Here is a 22209-nt window from a genome sequence, read left to right as displayed (position 1 = left end):
GCTGCGCCTCCCGCAGCCCCCTGCCCGCGGGGACCGCTGCTCCCAGCCGCTCCTGCCGGGGGGCATCGCTGCACCGGGGGAGAAGGGAGTGAAGGGAAAGGGGGTACCCCCCAAAAAACGCGCAACGCCTGGCTTTTTTGGTCAGGCTGAGAGTTGCTGGGGAGGGGGTGAAGAATGCAATGAAAGGGCGGGGGGAGGCCGCAGCCCCCGGCCCCTCGGGGATCGGCTCTCCTCGGGCGGGGAGAGGAGGTGGGGGCCGCTCGGCGCCTCTGCAGCTCCGGGAGGGTTTGCATTGGCCGCTCCGCGCCTGGGGAGGGGGGGGGAGGCTGCCTGCAACCCCCCCCCCTTCTCTCCAGCCCCTCCTCTCCCCGGCGGGAGGGGGGCCCGGGGGGGCGAGCTGCAGCCCGGATATTTGGGGGAGGGGGCGAGCGCAGCCCCCCCACCCCCCTGTACCGAGGGGGGGCCCCCGGCTGCCGGCTCGGCATTGGAGGAGCGGTGCTGGGGGAACGGGGGGGCTGCAGCCCCCAGCCCCCGCGGGCGGGCGGGGTGGGGGCCGGCCTGCTGGCTCGGGCTGCTCGAGCATTGGCGGATGCGGGGAGGGAGGGGGGCAGGAAGCGGGGGGGCAGGGGGGAGCCCGAGCGGCTGGAGGGGCGGGGGGGGGGGTCTCTATGAAAAGGGTGGGGGGCTTCTGGAGCAAAAGAAGAGCGGAAAGTTTGCGGCGCCGGCGGTGAGGGTGCGGCGGGGCGGGCGGGGCCCGGGCCGGAGCCGGCGGCGGCGGCGCTCGGCGGGGGAGCAGCAGCCGGGGGGCCCCCGCTGGATTTTTGTAGGGGGGGTGGTATCGCCCCCTCCTTCTCCTCCCCCCAGGGGTGAAAGTGCAAGAGGAAGTGCAGCCGCTGCCATCTTTCCTCCGCTCCAAACACACAGGGACGGACGGGAGCCGGCAGCCCGGAGCCGCAGCCGCCGGAGCCCCGTCCCTCCCGGCTCGCTGCAGCCGCGCCGCGCACGCCCCTTCCCGCGGCGGCCGCAGCGCCTCGTGGCGGCCGGGCCCGGGCGGAGCTCGCAGCGCTCGGCGGCGGCCCCGCGCCCCTCCGCAGCCCGAGCCTTTTGTCTCGCCCCCCCTCTCCTTTCTTCCCCCCCCCTCTCTTCTCCCTCCGCCCGCCATCCCCTCGCACTGGGCAGGGAGCGCAGCGCGCACCGCCGCCGCCGGCCCGGCCAGGGGCGGGGAGGAGCAGGAGGAGGAGGAGGAGGAGGAGGAGGAGAAGGAGGAGGAGGAGGAGGAGCAGCGCGCCGCCCGGCGGCCCTGAGAGTGCGCGCCCCCTGCGGGCGCCAGCGGGGCGGCGCAAGCCCCATGGAGCGGGTGAGCGAGGCCGCCGCTTGCGGCCCCTCGTCGGGCTGCTACACGTACCAGGTGAGCCGGCACAGCGCCGACATGCTGCACAGCCTCAACCAGCAGCGCAAGAACGGCGGCCGCTTCTGCGACGTGCTCCTGCGCGTGGGCGACGAGAGCTTCCCGGCGCACCGGGCGGTGCTGGCCGCATGCAGCGAGTACTTCGAGTCGGTGTTCAGCGCGCAGCTGGGCGACGGAGCGGCCGGCGGCGGCGGCGGAGGAGAAGGGGGCACGACGGAGGCGGCGGCGGCCGGTGGTGCCGCGGAGGCGGCCGGCGGTGCCCCCGGGGGCGGGCGGGAGCTGGAGATGCACACCATCAGCTCCAAGGTGTTTGGAGACATCCTGGACTTCGCCTACACGTCGCGCATCGTGGTGCGGCTGGAGAGCTTCCCGGAGCTCATGACGGCTGCCAAGTTCCTGCTGATGCGCTCGGTGATTGACATCTGCCAGGAGGTCATCAAGCAGTCCAATGTGCAGATCCTGGTGCCCCCTGCACGCCCCGACATTATGCTGTTCCGCCCGGGGGCTGCTGACCTCGGTTTCCCTCTTGACATGACCAATGGTGCCACCTTGGCCCCCAATGGCAACGGCATCGCTGGCATGCCCGAAGATGAGGCCACGCGGGCTGCTCTCACCGCTTCTCAGTCCTCCCTGCCCGTTCTGCAGGGTGTGGACCGCCTGCCCATGGTGGCAGGGCCCCTTTCCCCACCACTGCTGGCCTCACCCTTTCAGAACGTTGCTGCTAGTGTCCCCACCTTGAGTACCAAGAGGGGCAGAGGGCGTCCCCGTAAAGCCAACCTCTTGGACTCCATGATGTTTGGTGCCCCTGGGGGGCTGCGAGAGGCTGGCATCCTGCCTTGTGGCCTCTGTGGGAAAGTGTTTACGGATGCTAACCGTCTTCGTCAGCACGAGGCTCAACACGGGGTGACGAGCTTACAGCTGGGCTACATAGACATCCCACCCCCGAGACTGGGTGAAAATGGTGTCCCTGGTCAGGATGACCCCGATGCCCCCCGAAAGAGAAGCAGGACGAGGAAACAGGTGGCCTGTGAGATCTGTGGCAAGATTTTTCGGGACGTGTACCACCTGAATCGGCACAAGCTGTCGCACTCTGGTGAGAAGCCTTACTCTTGTCCAGTGTGTGGGTTACGGTTCAAGCGGAAAGACAGGATGTCCTATCATGTGCGATCTCACGATGGCTCAGTGGGAAAGCCCTACATCTGCCAGAGCTGTGGAAAAGGCTTTTCCAGGTAAGAGAGCACTTATAAGGATCGTACACACACACACAGAGACCTAGGAAGTTGCCTTTCCCATCCCTTGGGAAACAAGAACAGTTTGTGTTTAGGATAGTTTCACTGCTCCAGTTTAAAATGCCTTGAGAAATGAGACTTTCATCATTTCCGCTGGGAGGCTGTTCTACAGTCACTTGAGAGGATTTAAAAGTAATTAAGATGTAGAACTGGGAGTCAGTTGGCTTCTGGGTAACATTCCCAGCTTTGTCCCAGACTTGGAGTATGTGTGTCCTTGGGCAAATCAGTTAGTCTCTCCCTCAAACGATGAAATGGGTGTTGAAATAATTACCTACCTCACATAAGTGGCTAGAGACTACTGATTTGTAAGTAGTTTGAAGGTGCTGTTGAAGTGCAAAATATTAATACATCTCAAGTTTATTATTTTTCTCGTATCCATTTTAAATTTTCTTTTTCTTAACTTCCCTTCATTTCTCTTAGTTCGTAATGTTTTTTATCACCCAAATGTGAAGGAAGAGGTGAGATTTCAAAGGCTGCAGCATCAAGTATCTTTTAATACATGATCTTTGTGTCCTTTGGGTTTACATCCTTCTGAAGGGGATCCTGTTTCTGCCCTGCAACATACGTAAGATCTGTGCATTTAATGTTGCTGATTTTTTGTTGTCGCTGTTTGTGGGAGTTAATTTAATATAAGTAGTTTGGTACACGTAGTTATGTTAGTGGTATCTTACAGTCTAAGTTATAATGCATTTGCAACTTTTTTTTGTAAGTTTGCTGCTCGCTTTCAGGCTAGAAGTAGTGGGGGGAGGGGGTATGCCTACACTCCGCGTTCCTTTTGTAGCAGCCGCCGATTTTCTGCAGCAGTTGGTTTGCTCCAACAGGAGAGGAGGAATTGAGGCAGAAAAATGAATCAAAAGGCTTTTAGGGCTAGAATTGTCCCAGCTGTATAAACGTAGCAATTGTGCTCCTGCTAGTTCTCTTGTGGGTAGAGGAACATTTTGTTACTGAAATAAAGAAAATGCAGATTTTTCTTTAAAAAATGAATAAAAAATCAGCAATAATTAGGGGATGCACCGTCTTCGGGAATGCAAATTTAGTGGTGGAAAGTCATAAAACATGAAATTGCATGTTAGCTAAAAGTGAAAGTTTGCTTTTTACTCTAGTACTACCTGAGATCATCCGCCAATAGTCACGTTTAAAATTTTCTGTTGCTGTATGAAAGATTTTTGTTAACAATAGGAGGTGAAAGATACGTGTCGAGTTCTCAATTATCCCAGTAATTTAATGTGACCAAGCAGGAATAGCGTTATGAAAATGAACAACAAAAGTGTCGATACATCTTTGTAGAGTCCAAGTAGGCAAAGTAGAGAATCTTTCCTAAGCAGAAGTGTTCAGGTACAGGAGCAGCCAAAGGAAAGCTGGAAGCGCAAAGTCTGATTTTGGTGTCCTTTCCTCCATTCAGTAGCGCGGCACTGAGGTTGCCAGGCTTGAGGCACCTGGAAGGACCCCAGCCAGGCTTTCCGGTTGCACAGCTCCAGCCCCCGTGCTGCAGCATCAGGTTTAACAGCCTGCCTGCAAAGTTCAGTCAATTTTCTGTCTGCCGTGCGTGAATTCCATCCCGCGTCCTCTCATTGGCGCAGCTGGGAAGCTGGGGGAGGAGAGGGTGGAGAACTTGTTTCCAAGCAGCTTGGGCCTCATACAATGAAAAGCTTTCTTCCCCCTAGGAGAAACTCCCACCAGGAAAATCTGCAGCTATTCAGTCTTCTCTTCAAACTAGGCTTTACTGATTGTGAAGAACGGTCTGACTTTTTCAGTAATAATTTGCTCTTCCATTGCACCTTCTAGTTGGGACCTCCAGAGCACTTATTTGTATTAATGCAGTCTCCCCACCAAGTTGTGAGTTAGGACAGTTTTTTTTTTTTTTTGTCTTGCTGACAGAAAATGTGTCGCAGCAACAGAGTTAGAGTCAGTCTTTTTGCACAAAGGTGTTTAAAGTTGGCTTCTTACATCCATGTTTGGGACATAAATCAAAAGGGACCAACTTTCAAATATTCAGCAATTGTAAATCAAATTTCCCTGATTGTCAAGGTCTGAATAGGATTTTGGAAGAAGACATGCAGGTTTGAAAATCGTTGTAGCTTGCATTTCTGTTTTCTTTGGTTGTTCATTCATAATTTTTTCTTGAGAAAATGCTGCTTTTGTAGCAAGTTGGAGAGAATACTTATCAAGGTAGAGTCTCAGTTATTGGTGATCTGGTTCTTGCAAAGTTAAATGTTGCTATATTTGGAATAGATCCGCCACAGGGATTGTCTCTTTTTTTGGTTAAAATTGTAAGTTTATTTTTAGTATTTGTTTTAAGTGTGCGTATGTGTATTTTCTTTTAAGGCCAGACCACTTGAATGGACACATCAAACAGGTGCATACCTCAGAGAGACCTCACAAGTGTCAGGTAGGAGCTGGAGGGGTTTAGACTGATGTATGGGTAATCTTTTTGTTTTAAGGCACTAGATTTATGAGTATGCAGAGAATTATGAAGTATCAATACAAATTTGTGGGTCTACATGTGTGAGGCTGGGACAAATGTTTGTAAATAATGGTGTTCTACAGCAGTAGCTTTACAGTCCTCCTGTCCCCCAGCCCCTTGTAATCTGCTGCTTTGGTCCTCCTGCCTCCCTCCCCATCCCCAGATGTTCTTCCTGCTGCTCTGCCCCAGTCTCCCCCCTGGATCTCTTACCCAACCACTTTGTCCCTGGGCTTCGAGCTGATGACAAAGGCGATAAGGCGATGCCCCCTTTTTTCCACACCCTCTTCCACATTCATGGTTGTTACCAGCAGGAGGCTCCAATGCTGACTTTTTTTTTTTTTTTTTTTTTTTTTTTAAGAATAATTTCAAATAAAATTGGTGAATTAACATCAATTTCTAAGATGCTCTTTTTATCATGTAGCCTTCAGAACATTGCACTGAGCAAAATTGGAAGCTTTTTTCTTTTTATCCCAGTGAGAGTACAGATAATATTAGCACAATACCATTTGTGATGTAATGTCATAATGCTGTATATAGTTTTTTGTTGTTGTTTTTGTTTTTTTACAGCTAATAAATTATTTGTTGGGGTTTGAAAGAACAAATCCAGAAAGATATTTTGTAATTAATTTGTATAGAGGTTTAAGAAGTGCCTGGAAGTGTTAATTAAGTTGAGAACCTGCTTCCGTTATCACCCGCTGTCTTCACATATTTGTTGGGCAAACATCTAAAGCATATGTTGAGTGAACAGTCTCCATGCTTGTTCTCTGAGGAAAGGTTTAGCTATTTATTTATGTTGAGAAAGTTTGAGCAATATAACTTCATTTTCTTTGAAGACAGCAGAGGTTTGACCACATTTTATAAACCAAGTCAATCCTATGTGACTGCTGCCTTCTGATCGGCTTTCATTTTCCATCTCTTGACGCATCTTTGCTACGTTTTCTCAAAATTGTGAAAGTTTTGAAATGTTTTTGCAATTTTATTAATCCAGTGAACAGATTTTCATATAGAGAGAGCTATCTAAAGGTTTCTGCTGACTTAATCTGACAGCAAGATCTTTGGGGAGTTCATCACCTTTGAAAATCAGTTCATAGAGCCTCCATGTTGATTTTACATATTGCCCTATCAAAAACCTAAGACTCATTTAAACTTCTTAAGATGATTTTGGGCTGTAGATTCATATAAATTGGGAAATTCTGCTCTCAAGAAAGACCTCACAATTTGGAGATAGCAAGGCATCTGTGTGGATACACAGATAACACAGAAGGTGACTGAAAAAAATTATCCATAAAGCATTTATTTGTGTGCAGATACAAAAATGAATAGTTAGGTCCCCACATAACCGGAAAGTCATCAGTCTTTTGCCAGTTCATAACAAGGTTACTGAACGTGTGAAATTTATGAATAGCACTGATGAGAATGGATTGTCCTTTGCCAACTGATACCTGATAATTTTTTTTAGTTTTCTGATTGAATTAAGAGTGTTAAATATAACCTCTGCAAATGTGAATCAGAGGGTATACACTAAGAGCTAGAAAGTCAAGGAATACAGAAGCTAAGATTGTACAGCCAAGCTCAACTCTGTCTCCTTGCACACATGTATTTTGTGATAGCATTTGCTAAGAACAGTCTTTTTCATTGTGGGTTTGTTTTTTGAAGTACAATAATGTTACAGGCAGTGCTCATTTCAGTTAAAAGATATAGGCTATAGGGTACAAGCATGAGGGCAGAGATGAGGTTGGCATTTCAGGCTTGGTTTGTTGCTGATTTTTGACTGCTTAACCTTGCAAAGTTAATTTGTTATTAATCTTAAACAATGGGTAGACATTTTTTTAAAGAGCTGTCATGAGTCTTTGCAAAAAAATACTTCACGATATCCTGTCAGATTAAGAAAGTCTTCTTGAGTTTGCACAGATCTGATACACATGGTACAACCACGGAAGGGATGGTATCACTTAAAATTTGTTTCAAATCTGAAAGCTGATGCATAAATTGATAAAGTTCTCTTTCTGCTTATCTCATAACCAATAACACTTCTGTTCCATGACGTGTATCTAGGCACAGAATCTGGCTGTTAGGAAGGAAAATAGCTTAATGTTGACATGTTGCTTCGCCACTTTCCATTCAGTTTGTCATTGATTTCATTTGGCAAACTATCCCCCATGAGAGTAGGCCAAGCAACATTGAACGTCTTTTTTGAATCTGTTGAGTTCCTGTCGAAAATTCCTGTTATTGTCACACTTTGTTTATATTTATCGCAAAAGAGTGTTCTTTAGGTAAACAGAAAACCTTCCGGAATCCTCTGTTCTAGTGGAATTCTTGGAAGTAGTGTGCTGCTATGATCTAAACAAAATCCAGAGTGTTTACTTGAGTCCTCATGTTTCTTGACATACCGGTGAATATCTAATGTTTTGTAGGGGTAACAATGTGGCATCAATGTACATTTTGGACTGCCAAAACAAAAGAGGGAGGGTGTCAACCCAACTTCAGAACAATAAAATGAAACCATGAGAATCAAGGCAGTTGTAAGCTGAATGTTACTGCAGTAGTGTAGCTCGGCATGTAGTCCTGTGCTCATCTCCCTAATGTAATGGTTGGGATTCACAGGTCTTTGAAAAATTCTCCCAACCTCCAGCACCTGCAGCACATGATGCCAGACACAGACCAGATTCCAGCTTTTTCATTGCTGTTAAAATAGATTCAGAATGGTGAATGCCTCCACAGACCCAAGGCATCTGAGAAATCAGATCCAAGAAATCACTTTGGTGTCCAGATAATGACACTCTGGCTACATTTCCCATGGATTGTTGCATTGTTGATATATATGTATATTTTTTTTTTAATCTGACAGTTGAGTTCTGGATAAAGGAGAAGGGGTAAGTTAGTTTTCTGGCCATAAGGGGGTAGGTCAGTTTGCTGGCTCATGGGAAGGGGCGAGGCTGGATTGTTGGCTTTTGAGTATGAATGATATAAAAGCTAGGCTGCAGTTTGGGAGGAAACTGATCAGAAAGTCTGTGAATGGGAAAGAAAAAGGGGAGAAAACAGAAGTTTGCGCCTTCTCTGAGAGAAGAGCCAGGTTGTTCCTCTGGCAGTTTAAATAAATAAAATAGAACAAAGTAGGATAAATTAAAGCATAACTTATGATAAATAAAAAGATCTATTTATTTAAATAAACCTGAAATTGGCATCCCAAGTCCAGTGCTTTTCCCATTGATTTCAATGCAGAATGAGTTTCTTCCTGTCCTAATTTCTCTTACTTCCTGCCTATTAGCAGGAAAATGGCAGCCACCATGGAATAAGCTCAGAGACATCCACAGCCATAGAAAAGTTGAAACTTCAAGAGGTATTTCTTCAACAATGTTTTTTAAACTTTATATATATTCTTTTTGAACTATTTATATACCTGTGCAATGTTTGATAGGAAAGCACTGGAGTTCTCTTCTATGATTAACAATTAATGATAAATACTTAGTACTCACTTAGCACTTCACATCTTTTATAAAATAAAACTTTTTACTTTTTTGTTGTTGTTTTTGCTCTATACCTTTTATAAATATTAACTATTTGGATATTAACTTTGGGGTTTTCCTTAAGCATAGTCCTGTCTCCCATTGTTATGATTCAGATAAACTGATTCTTGCTTTCTCCACTGGACTGATTTTTTTAAGCTTCTTCACAGATACTTGCTATATAGATTATCCAAAGGTGAACTTTGCAAAACTCAGCAGCAACACAGAAATGATTATATTGCCTTTTCCTAAGCTTTCAACTTGATCAGTTCAATATGGGACAGATACGGTTTTACTTCTGGCATCCCTGTGTTTGTGTGGTTTGTCTCTGGTCTGCTTTATAAACTAATGCACGCCCAATGCAGTTGTATGGACGCTTACCGTGGCTCAGTGTTACTAGGGTAACTGATGATGCATCTTTTGGCTGTCATCCTTGATTGTCTAGTTATATAGCTTCAGTTGATATCCAGCAGATTGATTAGTGTCAGTGCTAGAATCCTGACTTAACTGAGCGTTTACCTCTAATAACATTTAAGTAAGTGAAAGCTGCACCTGTTTTGCTCAGCGCTGTGTCCTGAGAGTTTGAACGAAGATAAATCTTTCATGTTCAAGAATTTGCCTCTTGATCTTCACTGCTTGTGATTTATGATTCCTTGTCTGGTGAGCTGAGTCAAATTTCTGTGTATCATGGAAAACCAGATAAATTTCCTGTTGCCTTCTTAAGTATATTAAATCCTGATCGTGTGAGGTGCTAAGTCTTGTGCTTGCTGCAGGGTAGCCTCAGCTCCACAGGAGTTTACCATACTTAAGCATCTCAAAGGATCAAATCAGTCTAAAGCCTGTTGAAATTGGTACATGCTTTTCAGCTACCTTCAATGTTTTTTGGATTAAACTCTTGATTAACTTACATGGATTACCCTCTTTCTTATTTGTCAATTCCATTTATCCAAAGTTATCACTTTGAAATTTTAGTAGCGTTGTTACTTCTACAAGTCTCTCTCTGGTGAAGATTTGTCTAATTACACACTGATACTTGAAAAGACAGAATGTATCCAGTTCCCATATCACGTAATATTCTCATGTTATCTCATAAGGGACTCTGGTTATACATCTTAAAACTGCATTATTTTATACAGAGGTGTGATATAAACCAAACACTGTACACTCTGGAATGTCACTGTTGCCCGCTTAGTCAGATCATTCTAACATATGCTTGCTTTTGTTTTTGCTCTTCCATTTGTAAGCAATGGTTTTGGAGTATAATAACTCGCACAGTGTATTACTGGTAGTTTATTATTTTAATTCACATTAGAGGTACAGCCAGCCTTTCAGAACTGGCAGGCCATTGTAGTGGGCCATATACACAGCCTGTGTGCCTGTCAACTGCTATGATTATAAAATTGGGAGGGAGCCTTTCCTCAGCTGTCATATGGATTGTCTCTGGGAAGTGGGCAAGTAGTACACTAGATCAAGAGCTGGGAAAGAGTAAGAAAATTTTGAAGAAAATAGGGAAGCCTGTAGCTTGTGCAGTCTTTTGCTGAAAGTAAGAGACAGGTAGCCTTGAGCTAGCAGAAGCGAGGAAGATAAGGGATAAAAGGTAAAAAACAAGAAGGAGAAAACCAGCTCCAGACTGACCTATAGTAACCTTTTGCTCATTAAGGGTCATTAACATTAAAAATCACACCCATCAAAATGCTAATGTATGCTAATGTAGGATTTGATGTTCCCCTTGCTGTTCCTCTGTAATGCACAACCTCAGCAGAGATAAGTTAGGTGAGCTGTAATAGCCAGTCAAAAGTAGCCCAAGGGAGAGTTTTCACAAGTTTGCTGTGTATAAATGACAGGGATTTGAGTCAGAGGTGTGCGTGCTTTGCGAAAGATCTCCAAGCACCTGACTCTGCAGAGTTATATAATTAATTCTTTAATTAAAAGACCTCTGTGTGGATTATTGGATTTTTTTGAATTGGATTATTCGTGTGGACCCTCTGTGTGCTTATTGGCATGGCATGCTGGGCATGAACCTACAGACAACAGGCCATATAAACAGCCCGTGTGCCTGCCGACTGCTATGATTATAAAACTGGGAGGGAGCCTTCCCTCAGCTGTCATATGGATTGCCTCTGGGAAGTGGGCAAGTAGTACACCAGATCAAGCTTGTTTCATGTTAGTAAGTGGAATATGATAACTTGATCAGGGGTAAGTTGTCACAGATCACAGTGTCATTCAGTTATTTTGGTATCTGCTCATTTCACTCCCACACTTTTTGTCTCTACTGCTACTGTGGATACCAGAATGGCTTTTATTGTCCTTTGTCCTCTCATCCCAGCCAATTCTCTGATGCTTCCTTTTATGTCTGCTTAGCCCAAAGGGTTTGATCCTCTGTACTGAAGTCAGATTGCTCAGATCGAAGAGTAAAATTTAGGAAGGTGACAGAGAGGACATTTTGAGTGGTCTAAAGTCATTGTAATGGCTCAGTGAAATGGTAGACTTCACTGTAACTGGAGTAATTGGTTTGTGCTGTTTCTTTTACTGAATATTACTCAAAGTGTTAGTATCTTCATCCTTAATGAAGGGGCTACAGCCTTAGAATTCTATCTTGATTTAAGTTTTACTGTCTGTAGTATGTTAGAGCTATTTTCTTGCTTCCTTAATTCTTTTAAGTAGTAACATCACACCTTCTGCAGTATGTTGGTGATCTGAATTGTTTATTTGTGGGGAAATGGCTTGTGTATTGTGTCATTTGCATACACAGGGTCTAAGGTATTTACTCTAAACGATACAAATTTGACAAATATCAGTGCTTTGAGCAGAACTGATGAGTCACATGGTTCTTGTTGTACCTGCAGACTTGTAATGCTTCCTTTGCCACTCGTGACCGACTGCGTTCACACCTAGCATGTCATGAAGACAAAGTTCCATGCCAGGTGTGTGGGAAGTACTTGCGGGCAGCATATATGGCAGATCATTTGAAGAAACATAGTGAAGGACCAAGCAATTTCTGCACTATCTGTAATCGAGGTAATGAGGAAACTATTATTTATTTATTTATTTATTTCAGTGGAATGGGAAAGTGCTTGAGGGAAGCTGTAAGGCTTTGTGACTCTGCAACAGGAGGAGGTTATACCATTTAAGTGTATATATTCTCTGTTTTCCTTATTGAATGCTTAACCTTCAAACTGATGGAACTATAGGACTTGCCATTTTATGTGGCCAATAGCTCCTGAAAAAACTTTAAAAAACTTTAAATTTGAAGGAAATTATTTTTAGACAATTTTGAGAATTTTATTTGCTAAATAGCCAGATGCCTATTAAATAACCATGATATGTTGCCTTGCCACTGTTCATCATGCCTGTATTTTCCTATACCTGGTTGGAACTGAGTTCCTGCATTCAGTCTGGAAGAAGAATCTCTGAAATAAACATGAAGTTGAAAATTACATACTGTACATAAAAGATCTATGTTATATTATCAGTCTTGCTTAACCTCCTGGTGCAGTAGTAGAATGAAGCTGCTTCTCTCTCTTCACCCAAGAAATTGGTTTGTATTAATGTACGTTTCCAAAACACGTCTGGTAAAGAGCACTAGAAGTGTGCTTTACTTCTGTTTGTGTAAATACAGGTTTGAAGATGTTCCATCTGTTTGTGGTACCATCCAATTGGAGAGAGAGAGTTGTAGATACAGTTTATGTGGGATGTAAGGCAAGCTGGGCAAATTTCAGAAAGGAGAATAAATCATTTTGACTTACCCATGTCTGTTTTGTTTTATTTTGAATGATTAATAATTAACTTCAAAGTATATTGCTGGCTCACACCCGTGCACGTACCTAGTAAGTGTTTGATCAGGTTGCTGCTGTGTTTTGTGATCTTTTTTTTTCTGATGAGTTGCTTTTTGTTAATGTGTGTTCACTTCTATAATTTAAGAGAGGTGATATCTTTTGAGAGAATAAAGCTCTTCTGTATTTAATGATGTGAGGATTTTAGGAGCTTTTAGATGACTAGAAGGTGATGAGTGATGAGAGACATTAAATTGTGAGAGAGGTGTTTCCAGTATTTGAACCATGTTAGGTCCTGAAAATGATACTATCAGTTTGAGTGCAAATGTCATCCGGGTTGAAAACTTTCAGATTCTGAAGCTCCGGGCAGATGGTTTGAAATGAAGCTTGGCCTCCTCTTCAGGCAAAGGCCTATCTTCTGAAACACCCCTTAGGCTTATCCTGATCCTTTCTGTGGTAACAACATGGAGGACAGTATTCAAGATCCAGGTGCTATCCTGCTCTCTTTCATTTGAACATGGTGCTAAAGAAAAACTCATATGGGATGTGAGAAATTGTCACCTTTCCAGGGCTCATAAGCTTGAGTTTCAACTTAACTACCACTGGATGTCACTACAGCTCTTTCAAAATTTAGCCAACATGACAAAGACAGATCTGGCATTCAAACAATGAAATGATTAAAAGAATTTTTAATATCTTACAAGTTTAAATATACAGTGGAAATTTAAATAAAATGGGCACTTTGGTGTAGAAGGCTAGGAAACCTGTTGTATAGCAAACTGTAAGCTTTATTCTTACAGTTTGTGTATTTCGTATGTGTTGCTGTGAATTTCAGTGTACATCAGCACTTACAAGCCATGACTGAACTATTGAATAGTTGTTAAATATTTACCTACTTTTAAAATTCATAGGAAAGGGAAGTTACAGACCGGCGTTGTCAAAATAATGGTGTTATGAACTCGTTGCCGTGAATTTTGATTACAGATTTATGATCCATGACACTGGGATTTTTAATCCAAAATGTTCTAGAATCAAATGATAGTGTTCGTTATTTGAAAGAGATATCTCTTAGATTGCAGAGGCTGGAGACATGAAACACAGTGGAAAATGTATGAGTTAGAAACCTCTGTTTCATAGGCATTGGTGCAGCCAGAAGCCATGTGCTGTCCTCCCAGCTGTGATCGTGCCATGGCTACAGTGCTCGTGCAATGGGATTTTTGATTTATTCTTTCCCTTGCTGATGTGCTGGTGCATTGAATATGAAACCAAAAATGTGCATTGTTTGTTTCACAGAAATCTAATGAGTTAGGAGAGATGAGTGAATATTCCAGTCACAAGTAGGATGCATTTTTTTACAGTAAAATAAGTTCTTGTCTTTTTCATGGTGGATACAGAGTTGATTAAAAGCGGAAGCGTTCTCCAGATGTTCTGGCTAAATCCAAACCAGAATTTTTGAAAAACGAGTATTCTGCAGCTATTTCTGTAGTCTGTCTCCTTGTAGATGTTAACTGAGACATCAAGGGAGAGATCCTGTCTATCAAAAGCAGATCATTTCCTTTGTATGCATGTTTTTAATGTTTTCACTGGAATGAAGAAATCTGCTCTGCAGAGCTGTGAGATAGATATGGGTAAAGCAATGAATACATTACATTGAAAAATACTGACGCTTTATCCTCTGCATTAGCCCGATTTTGTTTTTAAAGAGATTTTAAAAAGCAAAGGATTATTGACTGTGAATTGCCCTCTCCCTCCCCCCCCATCTACCTAGGACAGCTATTCATAATTAAGGCCTACTGAAAAAAAAAAAAAAGCCAGTGCTGAATGCTTTAGGGAAAAAAAAAAAAAAAGGATAAAATCAAAAAAATCTCATTTCAAACAGTTTCCTATGAAGCAGTTGGCATTCGTACTGCTTGATGGAAGTTGATGACTCAAGTGTTCATCTGCCAAGTGTGTGAAGGGAGGCTAACACACTTTGCAGGCAGCTTTCATTATACAAAACAATGTATTCTACAAATAGAATTGCAGAGTTCAGAAAAAATATTGTATACCAGAGATTACAACTCTAGATTTCCTGTGTCAGTTGTACAGAAAAACACTGAATAACTTTATGCAGTTCTTTTTTTAATCGTTGGCAGTAGGATTCTAATGTGTTGCTAAAACGTGTTAGAAGGAGGCTCATCTCAGCATGCATTTGGGTTTTAGACACATGTAGGAAGCAAGGGAAGTATGTACCTTGTAACTGGAAGCATTGTTGTTCCATCTTTTCTTTACTGGACAAACACCAGTTCTTTCCATATCTGTAGTGGATTTTGGTAGTTCTCTTTTGGTAGTTTGGGAATATATTCTCCTGCAGCCCAGAGACATTCAGTACAGCATTTTGTGTGTGAGGGTAGGTCTTGTCTTTTTTCAGAGGGGAATAGTCTTATGTTAATTCCCTGGATGACTTGGCCTCAATAGTTCTGCTCCCTTGTATTTGAGAGTAGTATGTTCTTGGTTTCTTTGCTTGTGCTTTTCTTGCTGTATCTACTTCTCTGTACTTCTGTCTTCAATTCAGGGATCCACAGCAACCATCTCTGTTCATTCTCAGCAACCTACCCTTTGTCCCCATAAGCAAATTGCTGAGGAGTTTGGTCTTGCTCTGCAGGTCCCGTATATATAATTATTAATAACCCCTGGATAGTCTTTGGTCCTGGCTTCTGAGCTAAGTCTGTGCAGAGGGTTATTTTTTTGGTTAGCCAAAAGGAATTCTAGTGTAAAGCCACATTCATTATTAAATTCAGCACCTGAAACTAACAGCTGCTGTCAGAAAATCCACCCAAGTGTGCCAGCATTGGTTTTGCATTCTTCCTAATACATTATTTTATTTCACTGAGTGTAAATGCAATTATATCACCATAAAAGTAGGATTGCAGTATAGATGAACAGATTACAGCATATCTGTTCATTTTTGAAGTGAAGCATTGACCTGAAAGTGCTGTTTCAAGGGCTTGTACTGCAAATGCTGTGTTGGTTTAATAAGTCTCAGGTTTTCTCTATCCAGAACAGGAACTGTATCTGTGACTGTGAAACATGTGTTGTGCTTTCTGTTCTTAAAGCAAGATGTTTCCAACATGAAAGTGTGATAATATTCTGTCAAAATTTCATTTTAAAAAATGGTTGTTGAAAGTCTTTAAAACTGTCTTCCGTGTGCCTCATATATGATCCAAATGTTTCTATTATTAACTGCAAAGGTTATTAAAATCTTATTTTAAAAATGTTACATTAAATGAAAAGTCCTTATTTGTGAGAGTTAATAAATAAATAAGTACATGTACAAATGTAAAAATATATATATATATATATATATATATATATATATATAATATATGTTTTTAATTTCCATGGTTTGGGCTTACAGATCAGCGCTAATAGAAGTACTGAAATTTGATTTTGAAATACTTTTTTGCTAACTGCAGACAAAATACGAGTTTAAGTATGTTATTTAAAACTGGGGACGAGCTGAATGGGGGAAAAATTTTTTCAGAAATTATTATTTAATGGCAAACTTGTAATAGGGAATATGAACAAGAGAAAGATATAAAGAACAGGGAAGGCAGATGTGTGTCTTTGCTGGTGGCAGGATCTCATCTCCTTTTATCTTGTTTAGGTTTCTCCTCTGCCTCCTACTTAAAGGTCCATGTTAAAACCCACCACGGTGTTCCCCTTCCCCAGGTCTCCAGGCACCAGGAATCCATCCCGAATGGGGGAGCAGCGTTCCACTGCGTCAGGACCTATGGCATCAAAGGCAAGAGACTCCCTGCTCTGCACCTTGCTGCTCTGTGCAGAACTTTGTGTTGTAGGTTGTTGGGCTGGGTGTGAGAAAGGGAAGGGAGGAAGGACAAGGAAAATACTGGAAATAAGCTGAGGGAGATGCAGTGAAATCAGTGTGTGTAATGTTTGCCCTTGAACAGCTGATTTAACAAATCTGGGGGAATGACATAGGCAGGTGAGAGGACTTGAATGTTTGGCAGCTTCTTAAATTTTAGAGATGGGAAAAGCCATGCTCTTTCATCTTGACCTAGGAACAGGTAGTATTATGGGTTAAAGAAAGTCTGTATCAGTGAAAAGCTTCATTTTTTTTTTCCTGTTGGAAGTCCTTATAGAGTTACTACAGAAGCCCTTTGGTTCTGGGTGGTGTGCTGATTTAACAAGAGATTTACTCCAGCTCAGTGCTGTGTTGATTTCATGCATATCCTGTTTGGTTCATAATGCCGAGTCCAGAGCAAATCTGTCTTTTGGGTTGTGCCAAGTGGTTCTTTGGTCTTTTAGAGTTAATAGTAGATACAGCTTATTTGTATTCAGAGGCTTGTTTAGGGAGTATGTCTGGGTTTCCCACGCTCATTCATATACACTGAGCAAAAAGTGTGGACAAACTTTCTTGGCATAGTGCCAGAGAAGAATGGGGAATGCTCCAAAAATACCAATGGCTTTGCCAGGATATGTATCCAAATGGCTTAAAATAGTGTCTCAAACTCCTGTTTCACACTACAGTGTTTAAACATGAAATAATTTTAGATTATAAAGATCACTTCTAAGAGTGTTGCACTTAGCATTTAAAAATGAGTTCTCCAGGATTAAATGGAATTGCACCTCTGAAACTGCAGTAGCTCTCTACTGCTGTGCTGAGTGAATGAGTAAAATATGTCCATTTTTTTTCACATCTTCCTGTGGTTTATTGTACTTTGTTAGGTTTCTAGGCTTACAGTATCTACTGTATTTCAGAAATGTGGGGAGTGATTTCTACAGTTAAAACTCATAATCGGGTCCATGTATTTGTAGTGCCTGAGGTATAAACTTTGTGAGACACCTTTGGGGATTCAAAAACCAGAGACACGTTATGGATGCGTTCGCTATCACAACAAATCCATGATAAAAACCTGGATCTTGCTCTGATAGCAGCTCTGTAGTTTGTAAAGAGGACGTGCTCATGGGATTCAGAATACATGGGGTTGCAGTGCTAAGTGTGTATCATTCTAACATGACAGGCGTTATTGAATTGGGTGGTAAACAGTAACATCTGTCTGAATGCATGTACTTTGGGAGATACGGTTCTGAAAACTTCTCTCTTTTCTTTTTTCCATAGAAGGACAGAAATGTTCACATTCGGACCCGATTGAGAGTTCTGATTCATATGGAGACCTCTCTGACACCAGTGACCTCAAGACTCCTGAGAAACAGAGCACCAACGGGTCCTTCTCATGTGACATGGCAGTCAGCAAAAACAAAATGGAGACGGAGGGAGAGAAGAAGTACCCGTGCCCTGAATGTGGCAGCTTTTTCAGATCAAAGTCTTATCTGAACAAACACATACAGAAAGTTCACGTCAGGGCCCTCGGTGGCCCACTGGGGGACCTTGGTCCTGCTCTGGGATCCCCCTTTTCACCCCAACAGAACATGTCTCTTCTGGAGTCATTTGGCTTTCAGATCGTCCAGTCAGCATTTGCGTCATCCCTAGTGGATCCAGAGGTCGACCAGCAACCAATGGGGCCAGAGGGAAAATGAGATCAGTTTGACCTTAAAGCAAAGCAGCAGTCTGGCTATAATGATAAGATGCTGTGAATGAAAGAGGAAATAATGAAATTTGGTTCTATAGCTGAGAATTTTTTATTCATTTTAGCTTCCCTCTTTGTCTCATGCTCTACCCCACCTTTAAACCTTCTCTGGGGAGAGGGTAAAAATGCTTCTTAGCTGATATATTACAGAAGACTGTGACCTTGGATAGGAGACATGATTTAAAACACCAAATGGAGCTTTAGAGGCTGCAGTGGGTGTTTTGTCATGATTTTCTAGAATAAAAAAGAAGTTGCCAGCACTGATCTGAAAATTAGAGACAGTCCTAGTGACCAAGGCACACGGGGAGCTACAGCTACACGGAGCTATACTTTGTTCCCTCTCTATTCCCCATCTTCCCTAACCCACCCCAGAAAAACACAGTAAATTTTAAAAACAGACCCCTTATTGACTGAATATAACATTAAGAAAAATGCCCCATGGTTACAATGCAGTTGTCCTTTTAAAAACAAACAAACAAAAATGTGAAGAAGGTGAGAGAATTTGAACCCCTTCTGCCATTTGTGAGGCTGTGAGTGCTTCAGCAGAACTGAACTGCTGAGAAAAATCACCATTCAGAACAGGTTTTGTTATTTTTAACCATTGAACTTGTTGTCAGGTTTTTAATTCTCTATTATTATTATTTTAGGACCTGTTGTAGTGAATTGCTACTAAAAAGCCGGTCTAAGGCGATCACAGAGCACTCTTAAAGCAGCAGTCACATTAGGGTTAGTATTAATTTCTTTTAGATGTACCATGATTAATAACTTGGCTAGTTGATTGTTTTAAGTCTATGAAAGAAATAGTTTTATGGGAAAAAAAAAAAAAGGAAAAAATACCATTGCAGTCTGGTTGACTGGTGCTCATTTTTCTTCTGGGGACCTAGGGTATAAACATGATCAGCTATCGGGTTAACACTATGTACCACTGACTTGTTTAGTGTGAATAAACCCAGGGGTTCACAGAGTGATTTTGGTTTAATTGGATTGGACTCTATTAAAGAAGTTAGTATGTTACTTTGCATCCCCTCGTTTTGTCTGGTTTTTGAGCAATTTAGCCACCTGTCTAAAAGGTGAGCAAATGAGAACCAGTAAATACGATATTAATCCCTCTCTCCATTGTACTGTACTCTCAGTGACCTGGGCTTTTTGGCTACAGTCGTGCTTTCCTGATCTGCCTTTAGTCAGGTTTGCAAAAGCCAGTCTTACTCATTTCTTTTCCAAGAAGGGTTTCTGCTATAAGAGATGGGAACTGTGAACAGTAGATTTCTGAAAAATAATTGATAACAAAAGGCAAAGAAGCAGCGCTTCTAGGCTGTTTGAGGTTCCATTTAATCTGAAAAAAAAACAAACACTTGTGCAGAAATAGTGTCCTTTCTTGGCCTTCCCTCTCCTCCCATGTAGTTTTTCAAGGTCTTTATGTACCAAATCCAGGTATAAATGTTTGATTAGCTCAACACAGGGTTAGGAGTTAGGAATACTCTGAGTTAAAATTATGGTTCTGCTATTGATGTTCAAAGTCGTGTAGGACAGTTCATTGAATTTATTCCTTGATTTCCTATCTGTGCAGAGTTTTCTCTACATCACCAAATAGTTGTTGTGAGGGTTAATGAAAAAAGGTTAAAGAAGTGATTTGGTAAACCAAACTGCTATGTAGGTACTGAATATTTCTAGAAAGGCCACTCTGAAGAGCCCAAGTCCCACACCATTCTCGTATTCTGTGAAACAATAGCATTCGTTCCCCATCATTAATGCAATGACAGGACTGACCACCGCAGACCAGGACCTACATCCTCTGTAAGAGGTATGCCTGCATTAAATGTGAACGTAGCCACAAACTGCTGCTATGGCACTCTGTGTTGTACAGGCGCTCCTAATCCAAACCCTGCAGCTAATCTATAACTGAAATAGATGTTGTGGGATACATTCCTCTGTTAATTTTGCATTGAAAACATAGAATATTTTGTAAGTATATAGTTTTTGGAATGTCATTCTAAGCTCTACTGATTTAGAAGCACCAGCTTCTCTCATGTAAGAAGCTATATTTTAATGCCTCCTCTTGAATATTTTAAGTGGAGGGTGAATAATCAATGGTTTTCTCTTCACAGTACTAGCACTTTCTAAATTGAAAGCATGTTGCCGCCGTGGACTTGACATTTTGCTATTAGTTTAGGTTGGGAGACTGAAAGACACATTCTTCTCCATTCATCTTCTCCCAGAATCCTGGGAATAGGCGTGAGCCTTATTTAAAAGGGAAAGGAAGAAAACAAACAAACAAACAAAAAACAACAACGAGGAGAAAAAACACTCACCCACCCCACCCCCAAACCAAAGCTTCTATTGCTGTTGCTGTACTGATAAGCTTATTTGGCAAGCAGAAACAGGACATTTCAGAAAGGTAACAAAACAGTTTAAAATTATTCACAAATTCAGACCATGGCAAGGCAACCCTGTAAACTGCCAAGCAAGTCAAGATAGAGCAGGTTTCCCACTCAGCATAACAATTCATTTGGATTAGCAAATGCAACTGCAGTCACACTGCTTTATGGGTAGCTGGTATTTAAGCAGTGAGCAGCAAGCCATCAGCAAGCTTTCTGTTGAATTGAGGCTGTATTCTGAAAGATGCAAGAAGTTGGTGTCCCCATTGTTCTATATGCACTTGAAGAACATGCAGTAGTCATAAAAGTCAAGACCAGAATAAAGATAGTTTTCATCCTAGTTTTAGCTCCCCTGACTTCAGTGTTACTAGTGGGTTGGATTTTGGCCATGTGCAATTTTGAACGCTACAGATTTTGACCTGATAAAACAAATAAATGAAAAGCCTTGAACAAAAAAGGAAGCCTTCTAAAACACTAAGTGTGCATTTTGGTTGTCAGAGAAAATGCTTACTAAGTTGTCATGAATAAATTGAATGGAAGCTACATAATTCTCAGTCTAGTGAACAGGAAAACAATTAGGCAGTAAATTAACAATCCTGAAATTACAGTTCTAGATCATCCTAGTGTAAATGGGAGAGATTTGCACCCACACAGAGATCGATGCAGACTAGTTCCAAAATGAGTTGGGCAGATCTCAGCAGAGGTGGGTTTTCAGAGCTCTTTGCTGCTTTGGAGGAATATTACTCAGTTCTTGATAGGAATTTAATCTATATACAAATTTTTTACCTTCTGTACTTTGGGAAGTGTCTGCTGCTCACAGATCAGAGGACAGATCCAAACAGAAAACAGCCTCACCAGTTCAAAGTTCAAATGGAAATACTTAATGTGCCCCAAGCTGCAACTTCACTTAACTTATTTCTATTATGTTTTTAATTGGCATGTCAGTGTATAGATGATAACTTTATTTTTTTTCTTCTTTGCTAGGACTGCAATCCACTGTTTGAGTCAGTGCACTTCTCTGCAAAGAAAGGAACTTCAGTTCATGCAAATTTTGATAATCAGAGTAGTAGTATTTCTTTGTATTACAGGAGTGCTTAAACCCCTCAACTGTGGCTCAGGCCCTTGTATATTAAGTATGATTAAAATATCTTCAAACATTTATAATTTAAGCATTAATGATAGACAAGAAAGGAATAGATGCCAGCATTTTACAGGTGAATGAATGAAACAGGTGAAGGACTAAAAAATGATTGTATGCATGCTTAAATGTGTCAAACGTAGGATCTTAGACTTATTGTTAGGCTTTTCTTTTTGCCTAAAGTAATTTATGTCCCCAAGAAATGCAAGGTAAAGCATTTTAATATGAGTTTATTCCATACTGAGTTACATTAAGTGACATTACCTTGCATTTGCCACCTGCTAGATGTGTGCAGACTTAAAGTGTGGCTTGTTTGATGCATGGTAATGTGATGGTGTGTGAGCTTTCAGTCTTAAGTGGTTTGCCCATGATGTTGTGGGAAATTGATAGCAGAACCAGAAATTGAACACAGAATTTCCTTCTCTCAATCCAGTGCCTTAACTATAATAGGGCAAAGTATTATGTGGTTGGCGGGGAGGGGGGAGGCTGTTTTGTTTGTTTTTTAAAGCCTAGAACCATAAGATTGTGTGGAGTTGGTCTTCATTGCAATCTTTTGAATATTTAATTGCAAATGCCCAGTCACAATTTTAGATCTATTTGAGTGCCAGTGACTTAGGGAATATTTGTGATTTCCCATGTATTCCCCAAAATTGTTGTTCCTTCCT

At 42.2% G+C, this 22209-nt stretch overlaps 1 protein-coding gene across 4 annotated transcripts; it reads left to right on the top strand.

Moving 5' to 3' along the window:
- The first annotated feature begins 663 nt into the window (after window positions 1-663).
- Window positions 664-19380, top strand: PATZ1 (POZ/BTB and AT hook containing zinc finger 1). Of its 4 annotated transcripts, none has more exons than XM_068654466.1 (6): window positions 668-2637; window positions 5023-5086; window positions 8430-8501; window positions 11514-11685; window positions 16087-16224; window positions 17566-19380. In XM_068654466.1, the coding sequence occupies exons 1-6, from the start codon at window positions 1349-1351 to the stop codon at window positions 17979-17981; spliced, it is 2151 nt and encodes a 716-aa protein (XP_068510567.1). In that variant the 5' UTR covers window positions 668-1348; the 3' UTR covers window positions 17982-19380. The 4 variants fall into 4 exon arrangements, with proteins under 4 accessions (XP_068510569.1, XP_068510567.1, XP_068510565.1 ...); XM_068654464.1 differs by having other exon boundaries at window positions 670-2637; window positions 17563-19380; XM_068654468.1 differs by lacking the exon at window positions 8430-8501 and having other exon boundaries at window positions 664-2637; window positions 16152-16224; window positions 17563-17739.
- The last annotated feature ends 2829 nt before the right edge of the window (window positions 19381-22209 follow it).

The sequence above is a fragment of the Anas acuta genome, chromosome 17, assembly GCF_963932015.1.
Source record: "Anas acuta chromosome 17, bAnaAcu1.1, whole genome shotgun sequence".
NCBI classification, from domain to species: Eukaryota; Metazoa; Chordata; class Aves; order Anseriformes; family Anatidae; genus Anas; species Anas acuta.
Note: the sequence above shows the minus strand (reverse complement) of the source record. Positions and strands in the feature narration are given on the sequence as shown.

Bases quoted from the DNA above. Each gene is read 5' to 3' on its own strand.
- PATZ1 (XM_068654464.1), top strand. From the start codon at position 1,349: ATGGAGCGGGTGAGCGAGGCCGCCGCTTGCGGCCCCTCGTCGGGCTGC. The intron at 8,502-11,513 runs GTATTTCTTCAA...TTGTACCTGCAG, and splicing joins AAAAGTTGAAACTTCAAGAG to ACTTGTAATGCTTCCTTTGC. The intron at 16,225-17,562 runs GCAAGAGACTCC...TTTTTTCCATAG, and splicing joins CAGGACCTATGGCATCAAAG to AAGGACAGAAATGTTCACAT.